The 16280-nt window shown below is 39.4% G+C and overlaps 1 protein-coding gene across 22 annotated transcripts in view; it reads right to left on the reverse strand.

Annotated features, from left to right (window-relative positions):
- Positions 1-2401: 2401 nt before the first annotated feature.
- DLG2 (discs large MAGUK scaffold protein 2) overlaps positions 2402-16280 on the reverse strand; it is a 1005161-nt gene continuing 991282 nt past the window's right edge. For all 22 annotated transcript variants that reach the window (XM_085216429.1, XM_085216427.1, XM_085216435.1 and 19 more), the window contains 6 exons: positions 15666-15716; positions 15066-15167; positions 13937-14109; positions 13120-13229; positions 7559-7650; positions 2402-6366 (listed from right to left, as the gene is read on the reverse strand). In XM_085216429.1, the coding sequence (XP_085072555.1) occupies positions 6260-6366; positions 7559-7650; positions 13120-13229; positions 13937-14109; positions 15066-15167; positions 15666-15716 (635 nt within the window). In that variant the 3' untranslated portion in view covers positions 2402-6259. The remainder of the gene's footprint in view (positions 6367-7558; positions 7651-13119; positions 13230-13936; positions 14110-15065; positions 15168-15665; positions 15717-16280) is intronic.

The raw sequence follows: 16280 nt of genomic DNA on the forward strand, positions 1-16280 counted from the left end.
GGCTGCCATCTCAAAAATAACTCACTTTTTTTTCCTTTCTTCTAAGTTATACTCATCTGCATATCAATGTGAACTGTTGTTTGGATTTTTTTCACTCTTCTGAATCTACTTGAGAACTCTAAAGCATCACAATGAACGTTTAGGTGATTAACCACCTTTGTCATTATGCACATAAAACCCCACTGGCAGAATTTTTCTCCTGGCAGTGCCAGTTGTAGCTCCCAGAGCCATGTGGAAGCTCTGCAGTCCTCCGCAGGCTGAATTTAATGCTGTCTGTGTGTCATAAGCAGTGTCACGGTCCTGTTTCTGTTTCTACTGAAAATTCACAATGTTCACTTTGCCTTCCCAGAGCCCACAGGACATCTGCAAAGACTCTCCTGGGATGGCCAACAGCCAAGGTTCTTGGGCTGTTGGGAGCCCATTGCACAACTGATGCTTACACTCTGTTAACTAGTTGCATGCATGTAACTATTACAGTACTAGCCTGAAGGCTGTGGTGTCAGAAACATGGAAAAAGTCATGAATTAAAAGAAAAAAATACATTAATAATTTTCTAAGATGAAGAAATATGATAAGGTAACAGCAACATTAGTTCACCAGAGTGCATCTTCTCTGTGCTAACTCCCACATTTCTGCGAAGTCAAAAAAGGAAAACAGTGCAAGAAAGAAAAGTTTCTTTATCTTCAATTATTCTTGAAGTTACCACCTCACTTCCAGATTTCTGCCTCTTGTGTGTGGTGGATGTGATAGGGTAACAAGATATGCTTTTAATAAAGAGCATATTTGATAGGGTCTCAAGACATATTGAGAGCATATTCCTCCTTTGTTTTTTTGCTATTTTGCTTTAAGGAAAAAAGACAAATTATGCCTTGTGAGGAAGCCATTTGCTATAAAGTGTAAAAATGCTTTAATATTAATATTTTATAATAAAATTCATGACATATTTATAAACACTCTATCAAGCATTTACAACTGAACCACAGCTGAGAGCTTGGAGTGGAATAAATAAGCAAGGACACGGCTAGTATGAAATATACATCTTGAATTTATAATTGTGTGTGCTTTATTCTTTACACAAATGGAATGGATGCGCAGAGTATTTACACATAACAGGAGTGTAAGCTGGACAAGGTATTTTGTAAACTCCAGTTCAGATTTTGAGTACTCCACACTACAGCTGGACTGAGAAACATCCTGCCAAAGAGACGCACGTTGGCCAGCATGCTGGACAGAGTGGCACACTGCGTGCAGCCTGTTGCACTCGGAAATTCGGGCTGACCGATTCAAATGTAGGAATACAAATCCAGAAATGAAAAGGTTGCTATCCCACTAAGAGCCAGCAGTGTTGCTTTTTAAAAAGTATTGTTCTTTTTTTCTTATTTTTTCCAACGATCTTGCCTAGATGCTGGCTACCACCCATCATTAGAAATGCTGTTTCACACCAGAATGAGGTACCTGGGCTGTAGGTCAGGGCCGGAGGTGTAAGCTGCTAACATGGGGTGAGAGATGATGGCTCGTGTCTTACACTCCTCACCTTACAGACAGATTCTCAAGAGAGCCAATGGGGCAGCGGTTCCTATTGCTCTTGGTGAGATGTTGGTGGAACTGAAGCCTTCCGAAAATCTGGCCATGGTTCTTGGCCCATGGGGTGTCTTTGTGTTCAGCAGTTTCACTGCACCTGCCTCAAAGGGATATTGGTCCAGGACATAGCCCTCTAGGTGCTACAGTAGTATGGGCAGTAAATAATGGTGCAAAGTATTGAGCTTCTGTTAGTAATGGGGCCTTGGTGCTTTAGGGTAATGCTAGAAAGTTTGATGTAACAGAGAGGATGGATATGTAACTTCAGGTGGCATAAACGGGATGGACTCATCCCTGAAGACATTCAAGGTCAGGCTAGATGGGCTCTGAACAAGCTGATAGAACTGTCGGTGTCCCTGTACAGGGGAGTTGGACTAGATGGCCTTTAAGGGTCTCTTCCAACTCAAACAATTCTATGATTGTACGAAATTGATGGAGTGACCATAATTCCACTGGCTGAGGATCCAGGCTGGCTATGCGGTGAGTAGGTTTAAGCTGTTGTTTACTGTTAACTTTGATGCTGATTTGTGCTTTAAAATATCCTGCAAAGGAACAGTCAATTTGTTTTTAGTATATTGACAACCTCATTCTTACTTCTGAGCTAGTTGACAAGATGTCTTGTTTTTTGATGGAACAGGAAAATACATCTATTTCACCAAGGCATGCATGGGCCAGAGCACATGGATGCAGTTGCACAGTGAACTGCATGCATGACATGGCAGACAAAATGCTCAAGAGAAGAAATGCTGAGATTAAATGCTATGAACAATAAAAGATCACTTTTCTGTGAACATGGCAAATATTATGGCTTTAAATCTGTGGCTTAAAAAGAAACCAAGACTTTTATTCATGAACACTGTTTTCGCTACATGTGTCTTCTTGTGTTGTCACTCGCTGAATCCTCTGGTCAGGGAAAAACAAAATAAAAAGAAAGAAAATAGGGAAAACCAATGCAAAAGTACAATTTGACTGACTTCTTATGATCAAGTAACAGTGGTATAAAACCAACAATTTCTACATAGAAAACTGATGTAAATAGATTGGTGGATGTTGTATAGATAGAACACTGTCGCTGGCTCGTAGTGGTTGTTAGCTCTGGTTCAAGACTGCTCTCCAGGATGAGGATTTGAAATTTCAGTGCAACGGAGAGATTTCTTATCCTTGACTTTCACAGAGTGGTTCCTAGGACCCTATCCACACCGGAGCATCAAACCACGCTAGCTACAAACACAATTACATCACAGAATATTATTCTAGAAACAACCTTTACTACCAAAGAAATAACAAAGCGCTAGCATGGACAGGATACCTCTGTAGGAAGGGGAATTAAGCAAGAAAGAGGCTCTTTCACTGGTTCGTGGCCAGACCACAAGACCAATAAAGAGGGCCTTTTCACTGAGCCCTGTTAGCAAGCTCTCAATGAGTCAGTGCATGGAAGATGCTTTGTGGCAAGGAGAAATAAATAGTTTGTAATATTGCACATCTGCACAAATCTAGCAAGATGTCATTGTGATCATTCATGGGTGGACAAAAAGATGCTGTAATTTTGGTTCTGCTTAGACCCTATGGTGCTACACACTGTGCCAGAACATGAGAAATAGCACCAGGGATGTGATCTGGCACTTTTCCTAAAGGGTCCAGCATTTGCATTTGTCTCATGTTTAGACGCTCACTAGTCTTTTACATGGACAGAAAAGGAATCTGATTACGCTAAGCTGTGTTAGCACCCATATGGTCTCAGGTGCTGACTGCTGTGGGTTGTGAGTTTGGACGTTTTAATTTTTTTTTTTGCACCAGATGTAATTTTGCATGAATCTCGTGTTTCTCTTCCTCCTCCCACTACCACCCAGTATGATCTGAACAGCTGCAATGCAAAAATGAACTGCAGCTCTGAGGATGCTGAAACGTGAAACGCAAAACGCCAACACACAAAACAAATGGGAGAACAAGTCCTAAGGGAAATAAGACCTCTTACTGCTTCTCTTGGTGAATTGTTTTTAAATATAAGTTTTATTTAAAAAAAAAAAAAAGAAAAAAAAAAAAGGAGAAGTGCAATGGCAACTCTAAATTGGAAGCACAAACAACAGACAGGGAAAAATAAATAATGTTACTACAGTAACCAAGGACTGATGGAAAAATTGATTGTACTCAGCCATAGTGTTATTGTTCACCATAAAGCACAGCACATGACAAAGCAAAACAGTTACTAGAAGGATAGTACCGTAAAAGGCTGCATGCTGAACTAAGAAACAAATAAGCAGGTGTGATTGATTGCTTAAAAACAGAGCTGAAAATTAGAATGAAGTTCCTGTTTTAGAATACTGGGTTTTTCAGGTCCAGTGGGCTATTTCCCAACCTGGGGCAATAGTACTTTGCCAGCATGGAAAAATCCATGGCATCCAAAGATCTGGGGTCACTCTGTGGATTTCTGCAGAATTGTCCAAAATCTAAGCTTTCATTCATTTATGTATTGTAAAAAATGTTTCTAGCCCTTCTGGTTACAAAGCTCTTTTGGAGACTTAACTGAATCCCTTGTATATAAATCTGTGCTGGCCAGGCAAGAAAAATAGTAGTAAAAGAAGTGTGAACTTCTCAAAGTTACCGTAGCTGGGCAGTACGTGAGGGGCCACTGCAGGGCCACCAAAATGCCCGCATGTTTACCTATGTCACCACTGGTGGCTATGTTACATCCAGCTCCTGGCATCCTCTGGAGAGGTTGGCTGGGTATGCCTGTCGGCTGGACAGGTGCTGAAATGTCAGCTGCAAAGAGACGAGTGACTGAGGAGTTAGTTTAGCATTTGCCCTTAAAACATCCTTAAACATTAGAGTTGCTGAAGCCACCAGCTAATAAGTGTTAGACTGCTGCAGCATGGCAAGCAGGAGATTGTGGGCTTTCTTTAAGACTTGGTCCAGCAGCAGCAAAGGCAATTCAGCTTACTGTCATTGTTTCTCTTGCAGTTGTCCCCTTGTAAGAATGAAGAATGACATCAGTATAGAAAAGAAGAGCAATGTGAAACAAGGAGAAAATACCTCCCTCTTCCCTTCTCTGCATCCCGAACTGCAATTCCACAGGCTTTCCCCAAATCCCTTGCAATGTCCATTGCCTCAGTTTTTGCTTTTAAGACCCTTGTTGACTGTGAAATGAATGAAGATACAAGTTAGTTGGTGACCTGCCTGCCTACAAACAGAGGAAAGATCAAATACTTTTGGTATTTCCATTAAGAAACAGGAAGAATCATAAAACATTTTTTGGATGAAGTGTAGTAACTGCACTCAAGCACTGACATCTTGCTTCTGAGAAGTCATCCATTTCAATTTAAAGATGCATTATCCTTTTGTGTTCAGAAAAGGTCCTGCAGGGCAGTCGGTTCAAGAGATCTTTCCACAGGAGTTAATCGTGATTAAATAGAGGCAAGGGAGAGGATTAGATTGAGAGAAAAACAATCAGACAACTACAATTTAAGGAATTATCTTGCTTGTCACTAGTAATAGAGAATTTGTTACAGAAAAGGGATAATGCAACTTGATGGTCCTCTTTACATTTTACAGTCGCACAAGGGTGTAAATATTTAATCTTTCAGTTAATTAATCTTTACAAAATATCTCACAAAAACATTTTTACCTATAGAAATTAGTTTCTATACATCAATATATTTTTATTTTTATAAATTATTCCATCTTTAAGTGCCTTCTATCAATATAAATGATAAAATAGACAATCAAAAAATTTAAAGCGTTTCCCAGTTGTATCCCTCCTCGTCAACATAGGTGCTGTGAATCCTCATACTTGTGTGTGTCCGCATGGGAATGTATTTGTGTGCACATATGTGTGATGTGAAATGCTTCCATCCTCTCTCACCCCAAAAATCCATTAAAATAAACTATATTGTTATTAGTTCCTGATGCAATAGTGTTTCCAGAGGGGAAAAAAGAAATGCTTGACTTGGTTTCAGAAATCAAAAGATGTGCATAGTTACCAAAGTCGAGGTGTACCAACTACTAATGTGCAATGACAAGCTTAGAATAGGATCCACCTCCCAGTCAAGTCAAAGACAGTCCTACCAATGACTTCAGTGGGAAGTGGACCAAGAACTCTGAGCTTGATTTTGCAAGGTGCGTGTGGCCCTGATCTAGCAGAATGCTGAAGCCCGTGCTTAGCTTTGAGCACATGAATAGTCCTACTGGAACTGATGGGACTGAATGGCATAGGGAAGGATCACAAGTAACTCCAAGTCAAGGGGCTACTCACATGTGTAGGAACTGGGGTCAAGTGCTGAGCGCCTTGCAGAATCAAGCCCTATATGAGGTTCAAGAGCTGGGAACTTCTCTTTAAAGCAATCAACACACTGAGCTCAGCCACTGAAATTGATCAAAATGTCCGCATGGGCACAAGAGGTGGCTAGCTCCCCTTGACAGAGGGTCTCCATGTCAAAAGTTTATACCTACAACTGGTGCTTTCAGCACACAACAGATTTGCTTTATATGGTAGAAGTCTTTTTGTTCCTACCCTTTGACCCATCAGTGTCCTTCATGGCTTCAAACACTTTGTGTTGTACATTCATCAAAATTCACATTGACTGCAAAGAACATAAATGCAACAAAAACAGGAAAGCCTCCAAATAGTATATTATAGTTTTCTTCTAAATATTCTCCCGTCGTAATCAGAGGTGCAGTGGCTAATTTATAATTTTTCCTTGGAAGGAATCCAGATGAAAGGCCCAGATTGTTCTTCAATTACGAGTTTGCATTGATTATATATATCTTCTAAGCTATCTCCTTGGACAATAGCTGCATTAAGAAAACATATCAATACTTTTAATTGATACATTCCACAGTATTTAGTGTCAGCAGATTTTCAATGTACTTATAGGTATTGATGACATTAGAAGAAATACAATTGTATTATACTGCAGTGTTATTGACTGGAAAAGTCATACACCTTGCAGATAGCAAGAGTTCAAACAGTGAACCTTCCCATGAGAGAGACCCATCCCTTTGCTTATAGTAAAGTGACTGAGCTAGACTGTTGATTTAGAGAACTAGCAATTCTGTCCCATGTGACGAATTGCATGGTAGGCTGCAAGTCTAACATCCCTGTGATATAGAAGCTCGTAAGTAGCAGAAGATTTACAATCTATTATTTTCATAGAATCATAGAATCATAGAATGGCCTGGTTGAAAAGGACCACAATGATCATCTAGTTTCAACTCCCCTGCTATGTGCAGGGTTGCCAACCACTAGACCAGGCTGCCCAGAGCCACATCCAGCCTGGAATTTTCCTCACCTGTTGGAATAAACTCACTTTTGCCTGCAAAAGGAAATTAGATCAGGCCCAAAGTGACTCAAGATAAAGCAATTGCAACACAAAGCTGTGCCTATATTCTTGAAGTGCCTTTCCCCACAGCAGAAAACTGGAAATGCAGTTCATACCATGTGCACTGTCAGTATATAAAGGGACAAGTGGGGCTTCTGAATGCTGTCCACAAACATCAGTCCACTGATCAGTGAGCTGCCTAGATCAGCCCCATTGGGGCTGGGATGCAGAACAGGTCTTAAATCCTCTTTTCTCCATGTCAAGAAAAAGATGCCTTTGTCTTGCCCTCTCATGATGCATGTGGGTCCCTTCTAACTTGGGATATTCTATGATTCCATAAGTTCATGATACCATTGAGCCAAAGAGGAATTCTACTTTAGTCTGCACAAGTGCAATGATCACAGTTTTATTCACTTCAGCAAAAGCAAAGTTGGGTCAAGGAGGGAATTAAATTAATGCATAGCTATCCCATAGGTAGGGCAGCAAACATCTGAGGTGCTGAATGCCTTGATTGCTCTAGAGTTTATCGGGAAGCAATAGTCCCGAGCCAGGAGTCCTTACTATGGGCACACTATACTGATAAGAAATTTACGCCAGAGAAAGAGCTGATTTGGTATTTTAATAAAATGTATACCTGTGAGTTTTTTTAGTCAATAAAAACATACCTGTAAAATATTCTCCAAATTCTTGTTCTAACTTAATTGCACGATCATAGGTTTTCTTGGCTTGCTCCTCTGTAAGACGTTTATTCATTTCCCTAGAAACACAAAGGAAGTCATCAAAAAGATTGGATTTTTATTCAGCTTTTTAAAAGATGCACTCAACTCACCATTGGACAGAGGTAGGTACAAGAATCAAGTGGCTAAATTCTTTCATTAGTTCTCAGTCAGTTCTGGTATTTTATATTTACTTCTATTTTTATGTAATATAAGCCTATATTTGCAGATTTTTCCTCTATTTCCAAATTCCCCCAAATTTTTATTTTGGATTCACCACCACTATGTTTCCAAACAAAACATGAGGCCTGCTAACTGAAATGGACACACGGCATCAGGAACTCCTGGCTTAGGCTGTGAGACAGGGACGTCTCAAGGTCTGAGCACTCGGGGCTCTCTTGCCTTCAGAGCTGAAAATTATGAACCTCCTTAACTCCAAGGCCCTCAGCTGCCTGTCTTGGATGAATGAGATTGTCCAAACTGCTGAAATGGAAAATGCAGCTTGACTAAAATAATGACTAAAGATGGGATTGAGCACAGAAGAACTCGTGACTCCATAGAAGGAATCCTAGAATCATTGTAAACCCTGTAGTGATGCCCTAGAAGAATGTGGGAGAAAGATTTCCTTGGTTGAAGTGTGGGCATGGTTTCCAGATAGTCACAAGAAATCAAACCAAGACTTTCTAGAAGTTAGAGTCAGGATGAGTTACTTATTTATATTCTTTCCAGTTTCAGTCCTTTCTGATTAAATTTGCAGATTCCCATTGTATCTTGTAGACTCTAAAATGTTTAAAGTACCAATATGTGTGAAAATATAGAAATGCCAATAACATTTTATTATTGCACTGTTTTTGTTACTTGATGGAATGTTTCTATTTCAACAGACACAATATATAATAGCTGTAAGAAATGGGTTGTCTTGTTCATACATGCTCAGTTGTTAATATCACTGTATACATGCAAAGAATCAAGCTCATAATCATTAGTGCCTTACAAATATATGCCTGCAGATAGACAAATTAATTAGTAATGATAAATAGAATTTGCTTGTTCTAGCATTTTTGCAACTTTGATTCATTTTTCTTAAAACGTGAACGAAATTTTCTGAGGCAACTAGTAGAGCAAGAGAAGTGAGCATCTTGTGTCCTACATAAATCTGATTTAATGTCTTGCACCAAATCATATGATTGTGGTAATGAGCTGTATACAGTATGACATATGTGATGCATGTAGGAAATTATGTGCATGATGGTGCATAAAAAATGATCTATGAAGTGCACGACAGTGTGAACTTGCTATAGCTACCTCCTACCCAGCTTCTGAGATACAGCATTTAAGTTGTTCAGGATGCAGTAGCATTTTTCTAGAAATGACTGAAAGTTGTCTATCCATATAACTAACTATCCATATGACTGGGAACACTGCTAAGTGAATCCCTCTGGAAATACCAATGCAATTCAGAGAGCAGATTTATACAGTGAAGGATAAGAAAGATTTTAATGAAAATTTATGACAGTCATTTGTGGATTGTATAAATAATAGACTTAATCTGTGTTGTGCTGCTAATTTTGTAACACTACTAGTTCTATTTATTGGAAGGATGGCTATTTAATTGAGCTCAGGCTGGCTTGGCTCATCAGCTGTGCCTACCTGAACACATCTTTCAGCGACTGAATTGAAACTGTGGCTCAGAGTGGGACATAACACTGAACATTTGTATGTAAATTTAACATTTAGCATTTTATTTCCCTCAGCCATTATTTTAGTGCTAACAACATCCTCCTTCATCCAGATCTGGTAAATTTCTGAGAAGTCTTCTTCAAGATTTGACTATCAGAAGAAGAAACAAAGACACAAACAAGCACCTAAGATTAAATGCTTTGAAATAGCAGAAATTTGGATTTTACTTGTAGGACATAAAGTTGCCTTTGATATATAACTGTTCTAGTTGTATTCATGCCTCTGCCAGTCTTGTGCCTTCAGGAGAGGATGGAGAAGGAGGAGGCCCCTGATGTCCATTGTTCATGATAAATTAAAAATATTGTCAAACAATAGTCTGCTCTAATTTTTTTTTCTCTTTTAGCCAGGGATCTACACAGATGGTGAATTAAAAATGCTTGCAAAAAGATGTCCCTCCTGGCAGCTTTCCTAGGAATTTCCTCCTCTGTCAGTGAAGCACTTGCACAGTGCTTTCAGTTCTCATCCCTGTGATCCAACCACTATCTTCCCTCTTCTAAAGAGAGAGGCTAATTGGAAGGTGACCCCTCTGGGATTCAGTCTGTGATATGGAGTCATGTAGAGCTGGGGAAGGAAGGAGGAGAGGAGGGGAGAAGGAGAGGAGGAAAGGAAGGAAGGAAGGAAGGAAGGAAGGAAGGAAGGAAGGAAGGAAGGAAGGAAGGAAGGAAGGAAGGAAGGAAAGAGGGAAAGAAGGAAGGAGGGAAGGAAGGAAGGAAGGAAAGATGGAAAGAAGGAAGGAAGGAAAGATGGAAAGAAGGAAGGAAGGAGGGAAGGAAGGAAAGAGGGAAGGAAGGAAAGAGGGAAGGAAGGAAGGAAGGAAGGAGGGAAAGAAGAAGGAAGGAAGGAGGGAAGGAAGGATGGAAGGAAGGGAGGAAGGAAGGGAGGAAGGAAGGAAGGAAGGAAAAGAGAAAACCACCAATAACCAAGCTTCAAGTGCAGATGCAAGCTCTCTTAAGATGATTTTAATTTTTGACAAGTGCTTTGTTTAGGATAATCCTGAATAGCAATCCATCTTTTTTGTCTTTTAGAGTTTTATCTTGCTGTTACATTAACTTTTAACTTGTTTGCGTGATCAAGTGTAGTAGTTATGGCAGATAAATCTATCCTTACAAGCAGATCTTATACAGGTAGGATTCCCAAACTTTTTGCATTGTAGTAATGACTTTAGCAAAAAGAAAGGGCTGCAAAAACAAATTGTTATGAGAAAAACTATGGTGGAGATTTACTGCTTATCTGTGGGAATTGCTCATGTGCTACTTCTTACCCCAGGGTACAAAGGAGAGTTTGACTCACTATGAAAATCTGGAAGGCTGCTTTGCACTTTCTGGGCAGCAGAAACAAGTGCATGGCCTCTATCTGTGAAGTAGGCACACACTGCAAATCGCCGCTACCACTTGCATTAGAGTGTGTATAAGTTTAGTTAAACCTGAGTGATTCAATTTCATTACTTAATAAATGATTTTTGTGAGCAGGGAGCTCAGAACTATGCAGTTATTCTCAAAGCAATTCTTACAAGAAAATGATGCAATTCTTACAAGAAAATGTTGTATTAAAAGAGTTTTTATTTCTCATAAAAGCTAATTTTAGGTACCATTGGATAAGAAAGGTACACACTAGATAGATTAACTCAATAAAAACATTACTTGTAGAAAACAAACTGCAGAGGATACAGTAATTTAGAATGCCTGAATCCATTTTTTTTTTTTCTAATTTTTTCAGGATTTGTTCTATTAGTTATTATTTGTTTATATAATACATTTTCCTGCAAAAGATCCCAAACTAGTACCAATAAAAATGGACTTTGGCTGCCCAATGAAAGTTTGGATTTCTAAATTGGGTTGTCTTCCACAGGATATTTGTTGAGCAAAGAATTCAGTCATATAATGGATTTAACTTTCTTTATTCCTATCAACAGCAATGGAGGTTTAGGTTTGGAGAGCGAAGAAGAATTTCTTTTGATGCATACTGCTAAACAAAATTCTGCAAACTCTGTAGGACTGGCTTACTAACAGGATGCTTGTTGTATTTTTCATCTTCATAACTCCTTTCAGTCAGTCTGTTAAGGAAGGACTTTCTGTTCTTACATCACATCAACTAAGGATTTATGTTATTGCAACATTTTTCTTTGTGTCTAATGTATTTTCAGAAAAAGGACCACATTTGTTTACTGCCTTTTTATCACATCACAGATGCAAACTCAGCATTAAACAAATAATGGAAATATTTTATAGGCAGGAAAGCGGTCGGTGAAGATCTCTCTTAAAACAATCAATAGAGACAGTAGGATTTCAGACTTCCCTGACCTTTCTATTTAGCAAGATAATCAGAACGGACATGCAACAACCTTATCACTAAATTTGAGGGCCAGAAAGGATGCACATTCAGTCACATAACACCAAATTAAATTGATTTTTTTTTTTTTCAGTAACATATATGTACATGGAAAGCATGTGTTTTTATCCTGAGTTTTAATCAGTGTGAAGATCATCTCCCTGTGTTCCTCTTCCACTTCTAGGGTGGTACCCAGAAGACAGACAACATTCAGCTTACACCTCATCCATATGAAGTAAAAGAAAATAATGATCTCTTGTGTCCTTATACAACACCAATGTTAATGCAGCCCACAGCAGCAGTTTCTGATTTTGCAGCAGCATTATCCATCCATTCATATTCCTGTGTGATCCAGATGCTTTTCTGCAGTGCTATTGCTTAATTATTCCCTGCTTGTACTTGTGCATTTCATTTTCTCTCCTTTGTCTGTGCTGAATTTCATCTTACTAATTTTACACTGGGTTTTAAACTTACTCTCAAAAGTGCTTTCTACCTCTCTCAGCCTTGAGTCAGTCACAAATTTTACAAGAGTACTGCCCAATTAATTGCCCAAGTAATTCATAAAAATAACAACTAGTTCCACAGCTCAGGAAATACACTTTCAGGATATCTGCTATCTTCCCAGTGCCATTTTCAATGACTGTCTGAATGCAGTTGTGCACGTACTCCTAATGATTCCCTCTGGACTCTATTTCTCTAATCTACTGCTGAGAAGGTCCCTTGGAGATGTATCAAAAGCCAGAATAAAAATCAAGACATAAAACAATTATTGATATCCATCTCTAGACATAAGGAAATAAGGTCAATTTGATTTGCTCTTGATGCACATACATTGGCTGCCTCTTACAAAATTTTATCCTTCCAGCTCTTTACTTGAACTACTTTTACTATCCCCTGGGTCCCAATATTTTTTGAGTACCGAAATTAGGCTGCCTGGTGAGAGCTTGAAATTGGTGCCTTCTCTTTTCCTTCTTTTAAGGATTGTTTTCCCCACTCCAGTCCTACGGGTCCTTGCCTATCCTCTTACAGATCTTCAAGCAAATGAAGGGCTGAAGAAGAAGCACACACAGTGAATCTGATACAGGTTTATGCTCTGCTTTGTTCATGTGCATAGTGACCAAACGACACCCCAAGACTGGATGGGACAAGGTGGGACACATGAATCCTTGGTGAATTTGCTGTCCAGGTTGTAATAAGTGCATTGAGCACTGGTGGGAAGACCTTCATGGACTAGCACCTAAGCCCATAGGTCCCAGTGTGAAAGGTTCAAAGGCAGCTTTGGCTCATTCACTGGGACTCTGTGTTACAGTGTCTGGCACGCATGGAGAGCAAGTCTTCACTGTTCCCCCATTCTTTTGTTATTACTGATTTTAGAGGCCAGACTAAAGACCTGTTGAGGATGCATTCTGAAAAAAACAACACTTGGAGCAGTTTATACTTACATCAGAGGCTCCCATGATTTAGGCTTAATGAAGATAGCGATGGGATATAGTTGTGCAACTTGTAGTCGTTTGATCGCATTTCCTGACACATCGAGAATACAGTGCTTGCCCTGTTGGAAACAGATGAGGACGTGTTCATTTCTGCAGTTTGCTGAAGATCAGCCAAAAGAGGGAAGCAGTCCTGTGAGGCAGTGTCCTGCAACACTGGCTATGACTGACACACCAGGGGAGGGGGACCCCAGGGCACACACTCCACTCCTCTGCCTTTGATTTAGTCCTAATATAAAATATACACTTGAAGATATGAAAGAAAATGGTTTTTTATTTTTTATTTTTTATTGGCATGAGCTCTGGGGGTGGTGATGGATTTTCTTCAGAGATGAGGAAAATCAGTTCATAAAAATAATAGCATAGCTATATTCTCTACTGCTTAATTTAATTCTTGTTTGTGTCAAAGACTTTGGGTGTCACTTAAGGCAAATCATCTAATCTCTCCGGGCTTCATTGTTTTACCTCTGTGAAAGTGAGATAAGTTTATTCATCTGTTGTATAGAGAGTAGAGGGAAAGCTGTTTTGGGGCATATTTGAGGTGCTGTGTTAAATTTTTGAATCTATGGCACTACATCCAAGTATTAGAAGTGCCAAGAACGTTTACTTTCAAAGTCATAGACTCTACAAATGGTGTCATTATAAAGCCTGTAAACAACTGGATGTCACTTTGCATATATTTTATATTTTTGGCATAAGTGTGAATGAGATGTAATGCTGCCACAAAACTGATCATGTTACATGGATAGTAAAATTGGCATCAACTTACCCTCTCTGCCACAAATCTCACAGACTGGACGCTAGTTCCATATAAATTATCATTGTACTGCCCGGCTTCTATAAATTTGTGCTCTTGGATATCTTTTTCCATTTGTTCTCTTGAAATGACAAAATGATAATCTCTCCCATCCACTTCATAGTCACGCTTTGGTCGTGTGGTATCTGCATGAAACAAAGATAGGAGATCAAGAAGTCTGTATCGATTAACATTACTAATGGACAGTGCTATTACTGGAGGTGTTCCACATCTGGGAGAGCTTTGGCTAATTTTTTTTTTAATGGAGTTTTGACAATGAGGCTGCCATTTTACAGTCATATCTTCTAATATTTACTTCCAACCAATCTTATATTAACACAAAATAAGCATTTGCTAGAATTTCACTTCATCTCATCATGGTCATAACCAAACCTCAAATAAAAAAAAGCACATTGCAGATTATAAATCCAGACCTATTGCAGTGATAAAAATGAATGGCAATCTCATTAATTTAACCTTAATTATAAGGCTACTTCTGATCTCATCTTCTAGCAGATTTAAGCTACCATGTTTGTAGAGACAATAGTTTAAAAAGAAGAAAGACTGCAATCAGGATCTGCAGTAAACACTGAACAAGCTCTAATGATCCAAGATACAAACACTCTGCTTAATTTAGGGCCAAATATTGCTTTCAGAGGAGCCAAGATAGATCCCACACAAGTCACAGGCTACTCCGTAATTTTTTAGTTGATACTGTTTAGCTGAGTTGAAACATTTTATGTTTTATCAATATTTCAATATTTTATTGTCTTTAAGAAAATACAGAATCATTGGTGAGTAAACTGAGTTTGTGGTTAAAAGGTCCCTTGTTTAGAAGGGCAGCTTCTGTCCTTTGCTCATCCTAGAGCCCATCCCTGCAGCCCCCCATTTCCAAACACTGACACATATAACTAACACTGAGAACCTCACAATTTTTTGTTGTTTGTTCCTTTGACCTTTATTTTCCTCTGGTAGAAAAATGGCTTCTGAGAAACTCAGCTACATAAAGTTCACGGCTGGTATTTTCATCACAATTCGCTTAATGAATGGCACCAAGGGATGCAACTGACTGCTGCAAAACGAGGAATAAAATCGTACTTACGTGGTACACATGATCCAAACTTATCAGGGAATTCAGATATCAAGTCATCATTGATCCGATCTTTCATAGGACCCAGAATAATAACTGGCCTGGTGTAATTAACTGACAAATAAAAAAGAGAGGCACATTTTCGTGGTTACTGGAAATAATGGTAAATATTCCCAAAGCTTCACTAACGAGTTGCTGTCTTTAATATCAAGTTGGTGGACTGATGGTTGGATTGGATGATCTTAGTTGTCTTTTCCAAGCTTAATGCTTCTATGATTCTAAGTGAAATCTTAGGTCTACTTTTTATTTATGGATCATTTTTCTATTGATGTGGCTAAGGAAAATGGAACTAATGCTACTCATTTGGCAGAGCTCATTGATGATGTACACAGATGTAGTCAAATGGCATTATGAAAGGCCACGAGAACACACTGCAGAGAGTCCTGGAAACATCAGGAAGCACAGGAAATCTAGGGATAACCTTACGTCATTTCTTATGTATGCAACAGTGGCCAAGAAGGAACCACAGGGACAAGGCTTACTGCTCTGCTGGCCCCCAGAAATAAAATAAAAAATGTAAGGAACAGTGTCAGAAAAGCAGTCGTAACTTACTTTCCTGTCTTGTGACAGGTTCATAAGAAAGGATGCAGTCTTCTTGGCCTCCTGATGAGAGAAGAAAGAGAACAGTTTGAAGCTGACACGCGACACTTTGTGTACCAAAGCTTGATAAAATGCTTCACACAGGCAGTTCGGGTTCTGCACTTCTCTGTAATATGCTCACCTGAACCATTCCAAAACCCTTAAAAACTTCAAGCTACAGAGATCACTTTTTTTCCCTTCTCCTTCAACCTGTGCCACATATTTCAGTTCTGTTCTCTGAACCTGGGTTTCTTCAATGGTCCAGAATAGTGGAGGCAACAAGGCCTCATTTAATGACAAGGCTGTTTATAAGGACAGAAATTTCAGATACAATCATTTGTCCACCAATTGCTATAGCTAACTATAACTAACATGCTGCTGCAGGGCAAATCTACTAGCTTTTCTTTACTGAGTGGTGAGGTGATGGAATAGGCTGCCCACAGAGGTTGTGGATGCCCCGTCCCTGGAGGTGTTCAAGGCCAGGGGCCCTGGGCAGCCTGGTCTAGTATTAGATGTGGAAGTTGGCGACCCTGCATGTGTCAGGGGGGTTGGAGATTCATGATCCTTGAGGTCCCTTGCAACCCTGGC

The sequence above is a fragment of the Meleagris gallopavo genome, chromosome 1, assembly GCF_905368555.1.
Source record: "Meleagris gallopavo chromosome 1, MGAL_WU_HG_1.1, whole genome shotgun sequence".
NCBI lineage: Eukaryota > Metazoa > Chordata > Aves > Galliformes > Phasianidae > Meleagris > Meleagris gallopavo.